Source organism: Aedes aegypti, chromosome 2 (genome assembly GCF_002204515.2).
Source record: "Aedes aegypti strain LVP_AGWG chromosome 2, AaegL5.0 Primary Assembly, whole genome shotgun sequence".
NCBI lineage: Eukaryota > Metazoa > Arthropoda > Insecta > Diptera > Culicidae > Aedes > Aedes aegypti.
Window position 1 is genome coordinate 6,406,149 of NC_035108.1, and position 22,419 is coordinate 6,428,567.

A 22,419-nucleotide genomic window follows, 5' to 3' on the forward strand; every position below is an offset into this window, starting at 1 on the left:
TTTGTTCATGAATCCGGCAACGGATTTTTTTCCGTGCAGGTCCCAACGCATCACCTTTTCATCGATTTCAAGGCGGCATACGACAGTATCGACCGCGTAGAGCTATGGAAAATCATGGACGAGAACAGCTTTCCCGGGAAGCTCACGAGACTGATAAGAGCGACGATGGAAGGTGTGCAAAATTGTGTGAAGGTTTCAGGCGAACACTCCAGTTCGTTTGGATCCCACCGGGGACTACGACAAGGTGATGGACTTTCGTGCCTGTTGTTCAATATCGCGCTAGAAGGTGTTATGCGGAGAGCCGGGCTTAACAGCCGGGGTACGATTTTTACGAGATCCAGTCAATTTGTTTGCTTCGCTGATGATATGGACATCGTCGGCCGAACATTTGAAAAGGTGGCAGACCTGTACACTCGCCTGAAACGCGAGGCAGCAAAAGTTGGACTGGTGGTGAATGCGGCCAAGACAAAGTACATGCTAGCTGGTGGGGCCGAGCGCGACAGGGCTCGCCTAGGTAGCAGTGTTACGATAGACGGGGATACGTTCGAGGTGGTCGACGAGTTCGTCTACCTTGGATCCTTGCTGACGGCTGACAATAACGTTAGCCGTGAAATACGGAGGCGCATCATCAGTGGAAGTCGGGCCTACTATGGCCTCCAGAAGAAGCTGCGGTCAAAAAAGATTCACGCCCGCACCAAATGTACCATGTACAAAACGCTCATAAGGCCGGTAGTCCTCTACGGACATGAACGTCGGGACGATCTATGGCGGTGTGCAGGATAACGGTGTGTGGCGGCGAAGGATGAACCACGAACTCGCCCAACTCTACGGCGAACCCAGTATCCAGAAGGTGGCCAAAGCTGGAAGGATACGATGGGCAGGGCATGTTGCAAGAATGCCGGACAGCAACCCTGCAAAGATGGTATTCGCTTCGGATCCGGTTGGTACAAGAAGGCGTGGAGCGCAGCGAGCTAGGTGGGCGGATCAAGTGCGTATCGATTTGGCGAGCGTGGGGCAGAACCGAGGATGGAGAGATGCGGCCACGAACCGAGTATTGTGGCGTGAAATTGTTGATTCAGTGTTATCTGTGTAGATGTTAACTAAATAAATGAATAAATGAAAACTTTGGACTCCACAAAGAATGCTTGCAGAAATATAGGAAAAATCTGGACAAATTCTTGCAAAAATGTTTGGAGGAATCTCTTAAGAAATTTCATAAGACATTCATTTGAAAGATTTCTTGAATTACTGATCCTGATCCATCAAACTTGAATTACTGAAGGGATCCCTGGAGAAATTATTGAATGAATACCTCATGTAAACATCGTAAGAGATTATTGGTCCTTTTCTAGGCTTTCATAACTATTTCTTCATATCATTCGTTCGTGGGCGCGTATTTGCTGAAAAGACTGTGGTGTTGGAGCTTGAGTCAACTTAATTCCCGGATAAATGCCACATCTTCGCTGAATCCATGGGGAAATTCTTGAAGGAATACCGTAATCCGGAGGCAAATTGATCACTATTTTACAACTTTATGTTGTATTATCCTTCGTAATTCAAATATTGTCAAATAAATTTCGACAAAACCAGTACTCCATTGATCTTTATTAGTTTATGTAACTGGCTGTTCATGAAATAATGTTTAACATAACGTAAAAATAGTTTTAATATTAAAAAATTTAAATGACACATTGGGGCGAAATTGATCAGTTTTAAGAATGAAACATTTCCCTATCTACTAAATTTGGGTTCCCTGAATCTGAAAATGATGTTAAAATTCTTACAACTCAAGTATTTCATCGTTTTATTGCAAAATTAAACTTTGAAAATCTGCCTAATACGCCTAAATGTAGGCAATTTCTCTTCAAATAAGCACGTTGTTTAAGAATAAACGGTTTTATGGGTTAGAAACTATCCTTGCTTTGCTGCGTGATATAAAAAATGAGTTCAGTAGTTCATTCTTAAGGTTACCCAACTTTTTAAACACTCAAAGTTAACATGCAAACATAGTACCAGTGGATTGTTTGGAACCGACATTCCCATCTGTATTGCTTACACCTTAAAAAAGTGTGAATTTTTCTATGCAAAACTGATCCTAATAAAAATGAAATAGTTCAAAATCATCATTAGGCATCTATAAACTAGAAAACATGGAATGTCTGTGGTGAAAACGAAACCTCCAGCATCCTTGGGAGGTAATGTTTTTTTTGGTGCCGACCTGATCAAATTCACCCCAGTGATCAATTTGCCCCCGGATTACGGTACCTAATGGAAGTTTCTCAAACGATAAATGGTATCATACTTTTTAAAGAATACTTTGCAGAACTTAGAAAGTCCTTGAAGCAATCCATAAAGGAGTTTATGATGGAATCCTTGTAGGTTTTCCGTTGAAGGAGAAATATCAAGAGTCATTTTCGGAAGCATCTCTGGAAAGATATTCGATAAAATACGTTAGGGAATAACATGGAGATTTTTTTTGAAGAAATATGTTAACAATTTTAATAAATCTTTGAGCTGTTTAGTAGAATACCTATAAGTAGATGAAAAAAAAAACCGAATTTAGTACTATACCATTTAATTCCACTAGAGTTTGTATCCTTTGTCAAAGGATACAAACTCTAGTGGAATTAAATGGTATAGTACAAAATTCGGTTTTTTTCATCTACTTAACTATTTTGTTCATGAATTAATTTATGCTCTTATGTATGTATTCCTCTCCGAGCCAAAGAGAAATGCCGGAAAACTCCTGGCTGCTGCTCTTGATCCAAGTGTGTTGGCAGAAATTCTTATGTGAGAGATTATATCTGCTAATTGCCATCACGGTGCTCCAATTACCGTTATTATCAAATAAAATATACCATTCAAACGGCAGTCAGCAGTTGATTCCTGACGTTGTTCTGTACCTCTGGGCCGATTTTTAAAAAAATCCTTAGGTAGAATTTTGAGTTACGCCCTTTTGAAGTTTATATGATAGAAATCACACAAAATATGCCACTTTAACTTGTTTAAACAAAGAGATTATAATAAAATTTTGTAGTTTTAATTTTTTATATGGTTTTAGATATTGAAAAATACATTTTTCTAAAATTGTTCTCGACCGATATTTGAAAAGGGCCAATGCTTTGTTTGATTATTACTAATAAGCCAATACACGAAAAATGATATGTACCAAATTAACGCCTGTTAGTGATTTTAGGAAATTGTCCAAAGCATTCAAATTTGTATGAAAAATTCTTGGACAGGATATGCAGATACGCCCTTTTGAAATGTATGGAAAAAAATATGGAATATGGGATATGGTGGATTCTGCTCCATCTGTAATCAACGGTTAGCTAGGTGCATACATAATCATTACACTTTTGCGGTTGTTCTTATTTCATTCAATTTAGCAAGTCGCATAGAAGGAATGATTCAAATTGTATTCAAATGTAACGCAGAATTTTCCAATTTGAGACCCCCTTTCCTCCCCCACGTTACAGCTTTTGTATGGAAAATGTATGAACCGTAACACTACCGAACCTCCTCGTTACGTAACATTTGAACGATTCCAAATTTACACGTACACATGTTGTCTATACTGCACGGGTAAAAATCGGATCCCAAAATCATAAAAAAAGACTCATGATTTCTGGAGCCTAGGGTATTTTCAGTTTATGAAAATACACCATGATTCGAAAGCATGATATCATGATTCGGTGCACCCGTAACGCAGTCAGTGCGTTATACTTTTGGCAGAATCATAAAGCTAAATCATGATGTTGGGATTTGGAATCATAATTTCCGGTGCGCATCTTTATGATTCTGGTCGGGTTTGCAAGCGCCATGAAGCTAAATCATATATTTAGGCTTTAGAATCATGATTCCAGGTGCGCATGGTTTATGATTCCGGTCGTTTTTTACAGGATCATGCAGCTAAATCATGCCATTAGGATCCCAAATCATGATTTCTGGTGCGCATCGTTTATGATTATCATTATATTTTCGGACCATAAAGTGAAATCATGATACTGGGATTTGGAATCATGATTTTGGGTGCGCATCATTTATGATTCTGGTTGAATTTGTTGGCACCATAAAACCAAATCACGTTTTTGAAATTTGGAATCATGATTTTTGGTTGGCATTGCTAATGACTCTGAGGAGGATGTAACGACAAAATTGCGTAGATACTTTCATTTATTGTAAAGAACTACTGTAGTGTGAAAGACAGAATAATATTTTAACTATTATTGTACGTAAAGTTGACTTATCATGTTTGGTGATTTGTAGATAATATTGTATTATTTTCTTGTTTATTGAAATGATGAAGGTTTGTTCTTTGGTAAATGCTACTACACATAGAGTACCTACATACACTCCCGGTCAAAAGTTTGGGGTCACCCCCTGAAAGACATATATAAGTTTTATGGTGATATCTCTGCGAATTTTCATCCGATTTCAAATCCTTTAGGCTCATCTGAAAGATAAAGAATTAAACTTTGTACATAGTTTGCAGATAATAATTTTTACATATGGTCGGTGTTAAGTCAGAGTGAACTAGACGATATTTTGGACAGGTGTAGACAAGCCAACAATTTTGACAACTCTGAACTTTTCGATGCTATTTTGTTAGAGAAGTTTTATTACATAAAAGAACTATGGTATTTCAGAAAATAAAGCGTTTGATGTGATATCCCAAGTGCCTGAAGGACATTTTTCTAAAATCATTGAAAAATACATGGTCCGGTCTGACTGGACATCGACCATATAGTGTATGGAAAAATGACCCAAAATTTTGATATTTTCAATTGCGCCTACCAAATTTTGAGATAAAGGTTGTAATAGAAGCCTTGTTCTATACCCTCTCAGCCACTTTTAAGAGATCATGGCGGAAAAATCTAGGAAAAAAGGTATTCCAAAAAATATCAACTGATGTCATTGATAAAATTTTTGGGTCACCCCTTAGTATGTTGCAATCCTTCAGTTTTGAGTCTCTTTCATAAAAAATGTAACAATTTTTCGTTCATATCTCTATCATTTTTTTTTTTTCAAAATTATATTTCTACACTGCTGGTGAAGGATAATGAATAGTACTCATTATAAGTCTTACGAAAATGAACTCAAACTTTTATGGACTGCTTCATACTAAGGGGTGACCCAACACTTTTGGTCGATGACCAAAATGACTTTTGTGTCAATTTTTCATATATTAAATGTAAAAAAATATTGCCTGCCAACTTTGTACAAAAATAGTTTCATTCCTTATCTTTCAAAAGCTCTTAAAAGATTTGAAATCGGATGTAAATTCGCAGAGATATGACCATAAAACTTTTACATGTTTTTCAAGGGGTGACCCCAAACTTTTGACTAGAAGTGTATGGTACTAAATTTAAGAAGTTACCTGTCATTTTAGTACCTTTAGAAGTTGCTTGTAGTATTCCTAATTGGTAATATCAGCTATTAGTAACTACATATGGATTAGCTAGAGCAGGGGTTCCCAAACTTTTTGTAATCATAATTGTAATAATCATAATTGTAGTGAACTTTAAATTCTTGCTAAATTTGCGCCGCTTGTATTGTAAAAGCATAAAAATAGAAAAAAAACGACAAATTTTGATCGAAGCAGGATTTAAAAAAAATCGTCAAAGGATTCCTTTCAATTCGAGGCTATAAAAATGTCTTTACATTTGCGAAAGATTTCAACATGGTTAACATTTTTGCATCAGAATAAGAAATAAGAAAAGTTGAATTGTTTCTCCCAGTGTTGTGAAACCCTCTTCTCGATATAACTAAGCGACTTTAATTTTGATAAGGAGAATAAAAATTATGGCATTTTCCAGGTTAGTTTACTTTTTGACATATGATCGCAGAAATGAGCCAGCCTAGGGCTGCAATTCTCTTAAACAATTAATAACATAAGTTCTTCCGTTTCTATGAAAATGTGTAGTATAACACAGGTAAACAGAGGAAGAGCAAGCAAGCAAGATGAAAAAATCATAGTGGAGCTTTTAACAACACAATGTAACTCCATCCAGCCTGAAGATCTGTTTGTTACTGAGATCCCTACCAGCAAGGTTGTGACTATAGCGTAATAACAATTTGATATCATTTATAGAGGATGTTGTTTCAGAACTTCATCAATATATAAACTCTGAGAAAGTTCTAACTAATCCTACAGAAAACTCTATTACAGTAGACGTTCGGTCGGTGCAAACGGTTTAACTGCAATGCTTTTTAACTGCAAGTCCGGTAACTGCAACAATTCTCCAGTTATCGCACCACCAAACGTCAAAATGGTGCGCCATGTTAGCCCCTGTTAGCCCAAATGAACAGTCAAATGAATTTCACGTTCATTTTACGTCAGTTGATGGGTTGTTGACGTTTGTCAGTCGTTGCAGTTATCGAATTTCGTTCGCTAAGTGAAACGTAAACATGTTGCAGTTACCGAACGTCTACTGTATATACCTTTACAATGTTTGTCAACATAAATTAGGAACATGGAATTTGAAAAACTTTGAACATAGATATTAATTTTTTTTTGAACTGGTTAGCGATATCTCAAAGCTATCTTTATGTTTTCACTCCCAAAAAGTTGCATTCAACTTCTGTGGCGAGCAGCTTAATTGTCTTCTTTGTTCGATTTTCGTATTCAACTTTCGTCTGATGCTTTCGATCAATGTAATACAATTACCTATAACATAAGTTGAGAAGGTTTGCCAGGCCTTACTTTTAATCGGCCCACGGCGCCCCTGAAAAAGATTTAAGGCGCCCCAGGGCGCCGCGGCGCACAGTTTGGGAAGCACTGAGCTAGAGGTTTTGTCTGTCATTTTTTGCAGACTAAACTACTGTGTGACGGTCTGATTAAGGACATGGTTTGTGAAATCTAAAAATGGCTATCACAATGGCCGCCTCTCATTCTGCTCTAATTCCCATGATCATAAATCTGATCATCCAGCAGGTCTATGAAGCTGAAAATATAACTCGTTGCTCGCTCACTCGCAGTAAACATTGTGGTACATTTTCAGATTGAGGCAGATTTTCAGATTTGTGCTCGAGAAAACGCGAGGCAAAATGCATAGTTTTGAAAGTAAACGCACTGCACCTTCACCTTAAGCTATTTGTGAGTACAACATTTATTTAAAACATATTTTGGGGTTTTGAGTTTAATTCATTTATTCTATTCTTTTCACTTGAAAAAAGATTATTTTAAGAAAAAAAAAACGATCTTCCAGTTTAATTATCTATACCTTTTAGCAAATCACGTGTGCTCTTCGGGAGCTCAATAATGGACGCCGGGATTTTGAACAGGTATGACTGAACAAAGAGCCACAGCGGTTTGCAGTCCGGAGTATATCGCAAATTTAGCACATAAGTGATATGCATACAAATGCATACAGCATGCACAATATTATCTGCGATATACTCCGCGCCGCCAAAAATAACCATCGTTGCTTTTGTTGAGTTGCTCGTGCCCACTGCGACAATTTGAGGTTGTAGCGATGATTCCCCAAATTTTTCGCGGAGATGGTTCAGTCGCCACTCGATCCTCCCTTCTATATCACCTGCGTTCTGTATAAAAAAAGAAAAAGTAAATACGAAATTAAATAATAAAGCATAAAACTATACTCAAAGACAACTTTGTTATGAAGTGCAGCTATAAATTATGTGGTACAATTGATATAATTGTGTTCTAATGAACACTAAGTTGAAGAGGCAGGCGAAGTTCCAGTGGGGACGTTTGATACAGAAAGAAGAAGAAGAAGAAGAATGTGTAACATCCAGAATATGCAGATGGTCGATAATCATGATTTTCTGTGCTGATATTAATTACATTTATTAGGGCTTCTGTCACTATGAATACAAGGTATAGTTTTATTTGAAGCAAGTAAAATTATATTCTTCTTCTTCTTACTGGCTCGACGTTCCTTACTGGAACTTGGCCTGCCTCTTCAACTTGTGTAGAGAGTACTTTTACAGTAGTAGAGCACTTTAACAGTTATCAATTGATCGGCTTTATTTGCCTGCCTTTGCATGATTTGTACATTGTGTGGCAAGCACAATAATACTCTATGCCCAGGGAGTCGAGAAAATTTCCCGACCGGACCGGGAATCGAACCCGCCGTCTCCGGATTGGCGATCCAAAGCCTTAACCACTAGGCTAACTGGAGACCCAAGTAAAATTATATTACACTTAATCATTATCTTTATACAACAAACGGACTAATTCTCTTTGAGCGATCCTCAGCTTGTCAAAAGGTAAATATAGAAACATTTAGAATCAATCAAGTGATTAATTTAGAAGAATACCTGCAAAGAAAAAAAAATATTTTTTTCACTTTTAAGCCTGATTCGCTGCTGACAAGTAATTTCTCGGCCTATCTTGATGCATGGGAAATTTCTGAAAGGAATCGATCAAGAATGCGCTTTTTTCTGATCGCAGTACGCAGTTGAAAAGAAATGTCAATTCAAATGGGAGTGGCTGTAGAAAATTTCTGCAAGGAATCGGCGAAAAATTTCTTTAGCGATTCCTGTTCAGCAGCAAATCAGGCTTTACACATTATTTTTCCCCTTTCCAGAGGGAGGAGGGGCTCCAAACTACCTTTAAAACCTTCCCCGTCCCCAAAAACCCCTGTATGCAAATTTTCACGCCGTTCGGTCCAGTAGTTTCCGAGTCTATAGCGGTCAGACAGACAGACAGACAGACAGAGACAGAAATTCATTTATATATATATAGATATTGTTCAAACAATACAACTGTTTTGCTCTGGAAGTACAACTTTCATTCCGTGTAAACTTCTACTCGCCAAAGAATAACAAGGATATTAGACTCAGAATACTTATTTTTATAATGAAGCAAAAGAAACCATACTTACTCAATGTTTCTCATTACATATTAGCTTTGAATGGAAATTGCCTTTCGACCATCGGGTAGGTTATGAAGATGCCTATGCCTATGCTATTACTTTTTAACTAAAATTTTTATTTCTCCTCAACTTCATCTTCACCTCAGTATCTCACCAACTTCTTTTTCCATTCCCGTTTCACCAGCTTATTTTCTAACTCACTTTCTCAACTCAAGAATGTGCGTTGATAAGATAGTGAGTTGTGGGTAAAATGAGTTGGTTAAAAAATAATTTTGTAAGAATGTGAGTTGGCAAGATAGTAAGTTGAAGAGAAAATTAGTTGGTAAAAAGTGAGTTGGTGAAAGTTGGTGGTGGAAAGTGAGTCAATAAGAAAGTAAATTGATGAGAATACGTGTTGGTGAGAAAATAAACTAGTAAGTTGGTGAATTGGTACGAAGGTGAGCTTATAGGAAAGAGTGTGGATTGGTTACAATATGAGTTGGCGAGAAGATGAATTTATGAGAAAGTGAATTGGTGAAAAAATGAGATTGAAAAGTGAGTTAGAAATCACCTTAGTCTTACCCAATTTAACTTCTTACAAACTTACCTTCTAACCAATTAACTTTCTCATTAAATCTCTTTCTCACTACCTCATTTTCGCACCAACTTACTTTCTCGTCAACTTATTTATCACCAACTCATTTTCTCATCAACTTACTTTGTAACAACTCACTTTATTATCAACTCATTATCTCACAAACTCACTTTCTTCCCAACTCATTTTTCATCAACTGACTTGAACTCATATTCTCATTAACTCATATTTTTCTAACTCGCATTCTCCATAACTCATATTCCCACTAACTTTCTCATGAACTCACTTTCTTATTAACTTGCTTTCTTAAGAACTCACTTTCTCATCAACTCAATTTTTCACCAACATATTGTTTTACAAACTCACTTTCTCATCAACATATTTCCCACCAACCAATTTACTTTCTTACTAACGTACTTTCTCCCTGAACTTTTCACAAACTAATTTTCTCACTAACTCACCCAATCACCCATATTCTCACTAAGTCTTTCACTTAATCATTTTATCACCAACTTTCTAATTCGTTTAATAACTCACCTCTGTTCTGTGAACTGATTGGCTTAGACAGAGAACTGCATTCAACTTTTTAACGATGTTTTTTTCTACTTCGGCTCCATTATGCTTCCGAACTTCTGTGCCTTTCGATAAAATACTATGTTTGAGTTATTATAAACGATGTTTTTTTTTTCAAATATCTTGAATGGGATGCAATGTACAGTTCACCTGTCAGCCGTATCAAGCATTCAAATTCTTCTTATTAGATTGTTTTTGTGTAATGTATTGCCTGTATCTGCAAAACAGTTCCATATGAAAAAAGTTGGTATTGAGAAAATCGTTATCAAAGTTTCAAACTACATAATTCATGTAAATGTTTGAAAAATCACTTATAATTAGCCAATATACAACATGGACCCGATTTTGTCAGCTCCATTTTGCGACAATCTTTATGCTGTCATCATTTTACAAATGAAAATTTTCCAAATCTTTTTGGTTCATCATCAAACTGCTTTCGAAAACTAAAAATAGAGCGATAAAAAGTTGAAAAATATGTTTAAATGTTAAAGGAGAGCAAAACATGTTCTCCAAACAGGAGCTGACAAAATTGGGTCAATAATGTATGTACGATAATAAAGTTACAGTTACAATGAAGTTAGAATATTATAATAAATTATAGAAAAATAGAATGACCTCGAAAGCAGATCCTTATGATGATTCCTGGTCAGTTCAATTCCATCATGGGGCTGATATGCAGTTACTTTGTGTCTCCAGGTAGCGTAGTGGTTAAGGCTTTGGATCGCCATTTCGGAGACGACGGGTTCGATTCCCGATCGGGTCGAGGAAGAATTTTTCTCGACACCCTGGGCATAGATTATCATTGTGCTTGCCACACAATGTACAATAATTATTCGTGCAATGGCAGGCAAAGAAATCTCTTCAATTAATTACTATGAAGTGCTAAAGGAACACTGAGTTGAAGAGGCAGGCCAAATTTTAGTAGGAACGTCGAGACAGAAAGAAAGAGTCAAAAACTAACATGGGACAATTATGTGTGGAGCGGCAGATTGAATGTCTGCCTGATAAAAATATTTAAATTTGTATTATTTGTTGCTAGACAACAGAGATTGTGTTGAAAACTACAGTAGTGCTTACGTCGACTATATGATTATGGACAGGATAGTAGGAGTGGGAATGGGGCACCCAAAACAGCAATGGAAATGGAAGCTAATTACGAATTAGAAGGCGGTGGAAAGTGGTCAGCATTTGATTTCCATTGCAGATGCAAAAATAGATTCATTTTGTAACACTTACCGGTAGTTGTGGGGGAAGTCGGAACGGGAACACCTACTGGGCGGAACCAGCCAAGGCTGAAAACGAAACGTCCGGAACGGCAACAAAATCGGGAGCTTTTTGCGGAAGAGAAGACGGTGAAAAATGGTCAATATTTGATTTCGATTAGAGGAGCAAAAATACATTAATTTTGTATCACTTACCGGTAGTTGGTAGGGCGGAGCTGGTCACTCAATGTGGAGCCGGAACGGATGCACCTATTGGACGGCAACAGCCGCGGCGGGAATGGCGACAGTGGTACTGGGACAATAAAACGGCTAAAAAGAGAAGACGGTGGAAAATGGTCAAAATGGATTTCGATTACAGGCGCAAAAATGGATTAATTTTGTACCACTTACCGGTAGTTAGTAGAGCGGAGCCGGAAGAATTTTCCCTCAATGCGGAGCCGGAACGGGTACACAGGAGCCGGAACGGGCAACAGCCACGGCAGGAAAGGAACAGAATGAAACGGCTAAACAGAGAAGACGGTGGAAAATTGTCAGCATTTGTATTGAATTGCATGCGTTTTTTCACTTACCGGTAGTTCTGCAGAGCCGGAATAGCTCGATATCAACGGAGCAGGAACGGAATAGTAGAGCAGGAACGACAGTAGAGCAACAGCGGCGCAGGAAACCGGCAATAAGAGTGAACTTTTTTTTTTTTTAAAAAAGGGCAACTTTTCCGTGAATGCGCAGCCAACTATGCTTTGCACAAGCTTTGCTAAACACGTTTTGACAGGTGCACCGTGTGCGTAACGCTTTTCATGGTCATGATTTGGAGCTCATGAAAATGGTTGCTCTGAATCATGATAGTGGTAGCTCAGCTTCAAAAATCATGAGTCTGAATCATGATTTCGTCCCAAGAGCAATTTATAATTTTCATGATTCGTAAATCATGATAATGGGATCAGATTTTTTCCCGTGTGACATTGAAAAAGGATCAAAGTATAATTGAAATATACACATTTCAATATAGCTGAACAATGACTGTATCAAAGTTGACCGGAACACTCGAACATCACTTATCTTTATCTATATTATATATTCATACATACATACTTCTATTCTAATCTGTTCTATTCTATTCAATTATACTCTACTTAAATATATTCTACTCTGATCAACCCTACTTGTTCTTATACATATTTTTACAAATAGACACTGTAAAAATTACCAACTGCGCGCAAAAGATTTGAACGGTACTCTTTCGATATTTGTACGGCTTTTTAGCGCTCCCAGCTCTGTAAAAAAAAAATGCTATGCACAGATTCTGACTCCTAATGCGTGCTTCTCATATGATCCATAAAAATGAAGATTTGAATTTTTATTTCACAAGGGTTTCAACTTATATATGATAGTTTTTATGTATTTTAAGGAATTTAAGCTTTTTGCAATAAATGCTTTTCATTTGAGCTGGATCCTCGTTTTAAAGGTAATTTGAACAAGTTTGTCGAGAGCTGGGAAGAGCAGAGTCTGACAAAATCTTCGAAATATCATATCACCATGTTTAATGTAAAAGACTTCTGCAATGCAACTGGTCGAGGACTAGGCTGACATAATGAGCTGGCGTCGGATAACGCTGTGCATAACGCTGTTTCACAGACCTGTCTGCGCTATAAAGTCGAACAAACATCGAAAGTGTATCGTTCAATTCTTTTGCGCGCAGTTTTTGATTACAACATTGGCATTTGTAAAAATATGTATACGAACAAGTAGGGTGGATCAGAATAGAATAAATTTAAGTAGAGTAAAATTGAATAGAACAGATTAGAATAGAAGAGAATTAAATAGAATTAAATAGAATATAGAATATAGAATTATGTAGATACAGATATGTAGTGTTCGAATGTTGCGATCAACTTTGATGTTCAGCTATATTGATGTGTATATATTTCAATTATACTTTGGCCCTTTTATAATGTCAATCTAGACAATATGTGTACGTGTAAATTTTGTGCAACTTGCTAAATTGAATGAAATAAGAACAACCGCAGAGGTATAATGATTATGTATGCACCTAACCGTTGATTATAGATGAAACGGGATTCACCATGCAATATTATTTCCATACACTTCAAAAGGGCGTATCTGCATATCCTGTCCAAGAATTATTCATTCATATTTGAATGCTTTGGACAATTACCTAAAATCACTATCAGGCGTTAGATTGTTAGATATAATTGTTCGTGTATTGGTTGATAAGTAATAACTTATCATAGCATTGGCCCTTTCCAAATGTCGGTCTAGATTTTTTTTATGAAAATGTTTTTCAAAATATAAAACCAGATAAAAAATCAAAACTACATTTTTTGTATAATCTCTTTGTTTAAACAATTAAAAATGGCATATTTTCAGTGATTTTTATCATATAAACTTCAAAAGGGCGTAACTCAAAATTCTGCCTAAGGATTTTTTTCAAAATCGGGCCAGAGGTGCAGAACAACGTTAGGAATCAACTGCTGACTGCCGTTTGAATGGTATATTTTATTTGATAATAACGGTAATTGGAGCACCGTGGCCATGCTTTTAGCATCAGCGAAAGATAATTATCAAAGATAACGAAAACGGGTCTGTTTCTCATCACGCCAATTTGTCATGAAACGGCCTACTTTCCTGCACTGAAGTATGAAGTGCGGGAATGATCATTGCGCAACTGAAACCAGTGCTGTAATGATTCATTACGCAACGCTTTCTCATTGCGCAACTGTTTTGAGTTGCGTAATTAATCATAATACAATAATTTTTCACAAGTTGTACAATTATGTTGTATGCATTCCGATATAATTGCTGATACCCTCAAGTGGTCTTCTACGAAATTGCAAAAAATGTAGTACGTAACTCGTTGCAGAACTCGATTTTTACAGCATTCGTCGTAATTATCCTACTTGGCAAGCGTCATAGGATAAATTTACGACTCGTGGTGTAAAAATCATCATTCTGCAACTTGTTCCGTAAACTACTATTTTGCGATGCCGTAGAAGACCACTTGAGGCTATCAGAAATTATATCGGAATGCATTCACCATTATTTTACAATTTCTGAAAAATTGTTGTGTTATGATTCATTACGCAACTCAAAACAGCGAAAGAAAGCGTTGCGTAATGAATCATTACAGCACTGGTTTCTGTTGCGTAATTACCATTCCCGCGCTGCATACTTCAGTGCAGGAAAGTAAGCCGTTTCATGACAGATTGGCGAGATGAAAAACAGCCTATTACGATGAGAAATTGCAAAAAGTTATATGTCCGTATCAGAGTGTTTGTATCACTAAAGCCTATCTTGGCACTCCTTTTATAACTTATCAGACTATCATAACTCATAACTGCTCAAAACTAGCTTTTCGTCCGTTGGCGCGTATTTCATGAAAAGGCTGTAGTGTTAGAACTTGAGTCAGCGTATTTTCTTGATAGTTGCCACATCTTCTCCAAAATTTTTTAGTTCACAAACTAGGAGACGGTAATTTGAACCCACCAGGAAAAAAGACGGGTAAACCCGGGAGTCTAAAGTTACATGGAACTTGGGCTCTTAAACTACAAACCATAAGTATAATATAATATGGCTTTACTTAACTAATCGACTATGAATTGAATAAATATGGTAGTGGAGAAATTCTCACTGAAACCAGGCCGCCATTGGCACACATCGTTAGAATTCCAATTTTATGTCACTGATCGTTAGTAGGGTGCCGGTGCCATTAGTGGACTACCTAAGCTATAAAAAATCATAACAAAATAACGAAAAGCCTTAACCGAGATCTTTTGGCGTCAGCAGAAAGATTTCAACCTCTACTATATGGGAAAAATATAAAGAGAGTGATAAAACTAATTTTTTAACATAAAATCGCTTGAGCCACTATTGGTACACGTGTTCCAGTAGTTGCGCTAGTGCTCCAGTAGTAGACGTTCGGGAACGATACAAGGAATTTTAAACAAAATGGTAAATTTTTACATAGGATTAACATTTTTCTCTCGGAACAGCAACTAATATCTTTCGAATGAAGCATAAAGATCATCTCTGGGACCTTTCTCCATTTTTGTACATCCATTTTTAAAACTGCTTCCATCCGTTGATCCACTATTGGAACACGACGGCTACTACTGGTGCAAGGGAGCAAATTTTTTGCGTAAACTTAATTATTTATATGACTTTTTGATAAAATAAAAAGCTGAAATTTGGCAAATCGACTAAACTAGAGGCGATCTATCCACCAAAAATAGCACATGTCGTTTTTATCGAAAAATGTACGTTTTATTCCATAGTCCAATCTACTGGTACATTACAACCATTGGTACCGGCACCTATATGCTAAAATTAAAGGGTGGTCGTTTCGGTTTTCTCAAATTGGTCGCTCCTCGTACTCCAGCCAGATAAACAGTTTGCGAAAAGGCCGCCAGATTTTTTTACTCAAAATAATACTCCTATTCTTTACTTGACTCAAATAAAAAACCAACCATTTAAAATCTTGTTCCTTTGTTGTACAAAAATGATGTTTACATTCATTGCACTCGCCATATACGTCAAAATCGATGAACATGATTTAGAAAATCTTTAATTTCATAGGGTAAACACCATTGCTCACCTAGTTTTTGTAGCCTATCTTATTCAATTTTTTTTTCAGGTTTCTGATGATGATCTCAGAATCGGTTTCTGACAAAATTCAAGATGGCGGCCAAATTCAAAATGGCCGCAACAAATTCTTGAATGTCAAATGAAAGCTACATCCTTCTTTTATACGATGCCACTAAGTTTGTGTTACAAGGGAAATATGACACATTTCACGTGATGGAATACCCATGATTTATCAAAAAGAGAACCCTTCATTTTCATGAGGAAGACAAGACAAGGGATTAGAAATTGGATTACTTGTAATTATTAGCACGATTAGAAACCGAGAAAATGATAAAATCTATACCGAAGAACCCAGCGAAAAAGCAGGAATTGCAAAATCAAAATGTTGTGCCCACCCTGCGGATCTGTTACCTTGAAATTAATTCGTTTCTCTACTTTTGCCATCCATGGTTGATGAAAAGCCATTTTTGCTAACTACATCATGTTAGGGCATGTTACAAATCGTAAAAATATGTAACTCGCCATACGTTTCGTAACTCTGCGGAAGATTGCCTTACAGGGACTGTTTCTCCAAAGCTGGTGCAATTCATCTTTGTCTCTTCATTTTTCACGCGATGGCCACAGTCATGACCAATTCCACTTTATCAGGTCTTTGTTTCTCGTTCTCGACAGTTTCAGACAATGTTGAAAGAATAATAATAAAAATCACAGGTGTATTTATAATTGTAATTCGTTAAGTATATTCCTCAGTCATTCTTTATGTTCTACAATACCACCGTCAGAAATGTTCTTATTCTAATTTCGCAGCACAACATCACTGTTATCAGCGATCCATTGCAGATAGTGAGACACCCGCACGAATCCAGACGGCATTCCCGAGGCGCATCCGTTCACGTGAACAAACGATGCAATACCGACCTGCAGACTACGGCCAATCTCATGTACGGCCAGCGGACCACCGGAGTCGCCATTGCACACGGACCGTCCACCAGCACCGGACAAGCAAATGTTCTGCGCACCAATTATGATCGAATTCCACAAAGCCGCACAATCGGCGTTGGTCAGGATTGGGTTGGTCGAGTACATCACAACATCGCTGGCAGGAGATCCAGTTTCATCCGAGGTGCGTCCAAAGCCGGAAATGATTCCAGTCATACCAGCAAACGTCCTGGAGTCCGACAGGGCCGGAATATCAATTGGCTGAACAAATTCGTTGAACACGGCTGGGGCAGACAGTCTCACAGTGGCGATATCATTACGCAGCAGCGCAGCGATGTAGCTTGGGTGCACATTTATTTGATCAAAGTTGAATCGCTGCTGAGTGGCTTCGACCACCTGGCGGTTGTGAGCTCCCAACACCACCGTACCGTGAGTGGCCACAGTTCCGATCTGCACACAATGGGCTGCAGTCATCACAAAGTTTGGAGTCAGAATGGTACCGCCGCACAAACCGGAATTGTCACCCTCGAAGAAGCTCAGCACCAAAGCTTGATACGGAAACTGATTCGGCTGAGCCTCCTGGCCGTTGACGATGCGTTCCTCGGGGGATGGTCGCAACACTTGCAACTGAGGGTCCAGCTGCTCCCAGAAAATGTCCAACTCTTCGACGCGCTTCATGTACCGGAAGTCGATGACCGATGCGCTGGCCAAGGCCAGGGCTGCTAAAACTACGGCGAGTGTCTTCATGGTTGCGCGTGAAGGCTTCGGGATCACAGCGGATGAGTGATTGGAAGTCGGGGAGCTGACCATTCTCTTTTATACAATAATATTGCTATTCGTTTGTGAAGTCCAAATCTAGCATAAATTATACGAATTGAAGAATGATAAGCTTAATCCAATCACGATAGATAACGTGGGAAACTTGCCTGAGAGGGATATTTCCAAATCGAATGTGACGAAACCGTGACGTCAAGAGAAATGTTGAGACTGAATAGATTTTATTGTGAGATTTGTACCATGCCCACACAGTTACGGATCACCCAATGTGACGGATCACTTTGGCGTTCAACATCGGATAACTCGCTCAAAACATAAACGTTGACGTAAAACATATTTTTCCCATGTTATGCTATTTGTCTTCTAGCATTTGTAAAGTTAAGCACAACATTCAACCGCTTAATAACGGTGTATTTGACAAATGTTTAGTTGGTACCACACAGCTATCATTATATGGTCGTTTTCTGTAAGAAGTGCCGTCAGCATTCATAAGCTCCCACAAGTGGTAAAAATAATATGTTATAGTATAAAACATGCTCGTTCGCTTCGATTTAGTGTGAATTCATCTTTAGAAAACAGTTTACTTGATTGTTGATTCTAAATACCGAATATTAGCACTTCTAACTAGTGATCCATAATATGGACCAGGAAATGATTGTTTACCACGGTTATGGATCACTTCCAAAGAATGTAGATTTCTACCATTTTAAGCATTGGATTCGACATTTTCAGACAATAGCACTAAAGATAAAACTAATACAACATCAAGGTTGGTAAATTTCATTTTTTAGCAGAACTTGGTGTGGAGCGAAAACAGTTCATGTCTAAGTTACTACAATACAGTTTATCACAAAAAAGGACATTTTACCCTTGTTTCCAGCTCTAACAATGCTATTTTTTGCAGTAATATGTAACACATTGTTAACTTTCACCAAATCATGCAATACAGATGCATTGAGTTTAAAATCTCTTGATTTTGCGCACTGATATGTCACAATTTGTCACAATTTGATCCATAATATGAAAATTGATCCATAATATAGTTTTCAGAAACCGATGCAATTTTTAATTTTTATGTAATCCTATGTAAATATTACACTCAAAACAGTTTACTAACCGAAGTTCCAATTTGAAACGATTCAATTCGTGCTTTTCAATTACAATTTTACGTTTTCCATGTCATTTTATTGAATTTTTTAGGTTGGACTCTACACTATTTGATCCATAACTGTGGGGTCATGATATCGAAGCGATAAACTGTTGTTTGATTTCAACCCTGGACAGGATAATCTATTGGGGTGGGTCATCCATTATATGGAAGCTGATTAGATGACACTCAATCAAATCAAAGTTTTCTTCATGCTTATAATGAAAATTAAAGATACAATCGATTATAGCTATGCATCGCAAAAATGTGTGAAAAACTTTTTTGCATTTTGATTATTTTGCATGATATTCTCATATTTTTTTTCCTTCGTTCTTCATTAGTGTTATCCAAGCATTACTTTCATTTCTTATATCTAGGTGTTCTGTGCTTGAAAACACTATCATCCTTATTTGGTAAAAAAAACTTACAGCATTTATAAATATTTTGTTAACAACATATTAAATTTAACATATCCAAACTTTTTGCAATCTACTACAGATGACACGCAGGCTTTGTCCTTTGGCCGAGAGGCCTGTGTCACCCGCAAACAAAGATTTTTGACATCCCTGAGGTAACTCGGGTAAGTCAGATGTGAAAATATTGTGTAATATTGGTCACAAAATGCTACCCTGAGGAACACCAGCTCTTACAGGAAGTCTTTCAGACCTGGAGTTCTGATAATTAACCTGAAGTGTACGATTTGACAGATAACTTTGAATTATTCTAACAATGTGTGTTGGAAAATTAAAGTTTTTTAATTTTACAATCAAGCCTTCATGCCAAACACTGTCGAATGCTTTTTCTATGTCTAGATGAGCAAGGCCAGTAGAATGGTCTTCAGATTTGTTAGAATGAATAAAATTTGTTGCCCGTAAAAGTTGATGAGTGGTCGAATGTCCATGGCGGAATCCGAACTGTTCATTGGCAAAAATTGAATTTTCATGTATGTGGGCCCACGGTGCTCCAATTACCGTTATTATCAAATAAAATATACCATTCAAACGGCAGTCAGCAGTTGATTGCTGACGTTGTTCTGCACCTTTTGAAGTTTATATGATAGAAATCACTTAAAATATGCCACTTTACCTTGCTTAAACAAAGAGATCATAATAAAATTTTGTAGTTTTAATTTTCTATATAGTTTTGTATATTAAAAAATACATTTTTCTAAAAATTTTCTCGACCGACAGTTGAAAAGGGCCAATGCTATGTTTAGTTATTACTTATAAGCCAATACACGAAAAATGATATCTACCAAATTAACGCCTGTTAGTGATTTTAGGAAATTGTCCAAAGCATTCAAATTTGTATGAAAAATTCTTGGACAGGATATGCAGATACGCCCTTTTGAAATGTGTGGAAAGAATATGGGATATGGTGGATTCTGCTCCATCTGTAATCAACGGTTAGCTAGGTGCATACATAATCATTACACTTTTGCGGTTGTTCTTATTTCATTCAATTTAGCAAGTTGCATAGAAGGAATGATTCAAATTGTATTCAAATGTAACGCAGAATTTTCCAATTTGAGGCCCCCTTTCCTCCCCCACGTTACAGCTTTTGTATGGAAAATGTATGAACCGTAACACTACCGAACCTCCTCGTTACGTAATATTTGAACGATTCCAAATTTACACGTACACATGTTGTCTATACTGACATTGAAAAAGGACCAAAGTATAATGGAAATATACACATTTCAATATAGCTGAACAATGACTGTATCAAAGTTGATCGAAACACTCGAACATCACTTATCTTTAACTATATTATATATTCATACATACATACTTTTATTCTAATCTGTTCTATTCTATTCAATTATACTCTACTTAAATTTATTCTACTCTGATCAACCCTACTTGTTCTTATACATATTTTTACAAATGGACACTGTAAAAATTAACAACTGCGCGCAAAAGATTTGAACGGTACTCTTTCGATATGTGTACGGTTTTTTAGCGCTCCCAGCTCTGTAAAAAATTGTTATGCACAGATTCTGACTCCTAATGCGTGCTTCTCATATGATCCATAAAAATGAAGATTTGAATTATTATTTCACAATAAGTCCAAATAAGGGTTTCAATTTATATATGATAGTTTTTATGTATTTTTAGGAACCTAAGCATTTTGTATTAAATGCTTTTCATTTGAGCTGGATCCTCGTTTTAAAGGTAATTTGAACAAGTTTGTCGAGAGCTGGGAAGAGCAGAGTCTGACAAAATCTTCGAAATATCATATCACCATGTTTAATATAAAAGACTTCTGCAATGCAACTGGTCGAGGACTAGGCTGACATGATGAGCTGGCGTCGGAGTCTGTGCATAGCGCTGTTTCACAGAAAGTCGAGTAGAATTGAATAGAATAGAACAGATTAGAATAGAAAAGAATTGAATAGAATATAGAATATAGAATTATGTAGATACAGATATGTTATGTTCGAATGTTGCGATCAACTTTGATGTTCAGCTATATTGATGTGTATATATTTCAATTATACTTTGGCCCTTTTATAATGTCAATCTAGACAATATGTGTACGTGTAAATTTTGTGCAACTTGCTAAATTGAATGGAATAAGAACAACCGCAGAGGTGTAATGATTATGTATGCACCTAACCGTTGATTATAGATGAAACGGCATTCACCATGCAATATTCTTTCCATACACTTCAAAAGGGCGTATCTGCATATCCTGTCCAAGAATTTTTCATTCATATTTGAATGCTTTGGACAATTTCCTAAAATCACTATCAGGCGTTAGATTGTTAGATATAATTGTTCGTGTATTGGTTGATAAGTAATAACTAAACATAGCATTGGCCCTTTTCAAATGTCGGTCTAGAATTATTTTTATGAAAATGTGTTTCAATACCTAAAACCAGATAAAAAATCAAAACTACATTTTTTGTGTAATCTCTTTGTTTCAACAAGTAAAAATGGCATATTTTAACCTTTCGGTCGTCGCGCCAATTTTTGTATCGCGAGTAGTCGCGCGTTGTACTTTGTACAACACCCTTAGTTTTGCGAATATTTCAGGAGTCTGTCCATTTAGAAAGATGACGTCTTCGTCAAAATTGTTCAGTAGCCCAAGGGCTATCATAATATATGCCAAGAAATTTGGGCTTTTGCTACTAGGCGGCGCTAGTGAGCATGAAACTTTTGTTTCGCAGATCTCAGGAACCTGACCACTTAGAAAGATGGCGTCTTCGGCAAAGTTGTTCGGTAACTCATGGACTATGATTGTTTGAGCTAGTTGATTCAACATTTTGCCATCAGGCGGCGCTAGTGAGTTTAAAACATTTGTTTCGCGAATATCTGAGGAGCCTGATCACTTAAAAAGATGGCGTCTTCGGCAGAGTTGTTCAGTAGCTGAAATTCTTTCTATGTTTAATCCTTAAAGATCGAGATTTTGTAAAATAATGATAGTTCCTGAGCTTCTGAACAACTTTGCCGAAGGTAACTGTCTAAAAAGTCAAGATCCTGCAGTATCCTCAAAACCAAAAAATCATGCTCACTAGCGCCGCCTGGTGGCAAAATATCCTATTTCTTGGCTCAATCAATGATAGTCCTTAAACTACTGAACTGCTTTGCCGAAGACATTATCTTTCTAAGTGGTCAAGTTCCTGATATATCTGCAAAAACAAAAGTTTCATGCTCACTAGCGCCGCCTAGTGGCAAAATTTTGAATCAACTAGTTCGAATAATAATAGTCCTTAACTCACTAAACAACTTTGCAGAAGAC

The 22,419-nt window shown here is 37.0% G+C and overlaps 1 protein-coding gene and 1 long non-coding RNA gene across 2 annotated transcripts; both read right to left on the bottom strand.

The window, feature by feature from the left end:
* Positions 1–6,565: 6,565 nt before the first annotated feature.
* Positions 6,566–12,169, bottom strand: LOC110675304. Its single transcript, XR_002499353.1, has 5 exons — positions 11,783–12,169; positions 11,604–11,716; positions 11,409–11,522; positions 11,227–11,321; positions 6,566–7,548 (listed from the first exon to the last, which is right to left on the bottom strand). It is a non-coding gene; the product is annotated as an uncharacterized LOC110675304 (long non-coding RNA).
* A 4,359-nt stretch (positions 12,170–16,528) lies between these two features.
* Positions 16,529–17,555, bottom strand: LOC5570270 (brachyurin). The gene has a single exon (XM_001659001.2). The coding sequence runs from the start codon at positions 17,496–17,498 to the stop codon at positions 16,608–16,610; it is 891 nt and encodes a 296-aa protein (XP_001659051.1). The 5' UTR covers positions 17,499–17,555; the 3' UTR covers positions 16,529–16,607.
* Positions 17,556–22,419: the final 4,864 nt, after the last annotated feature.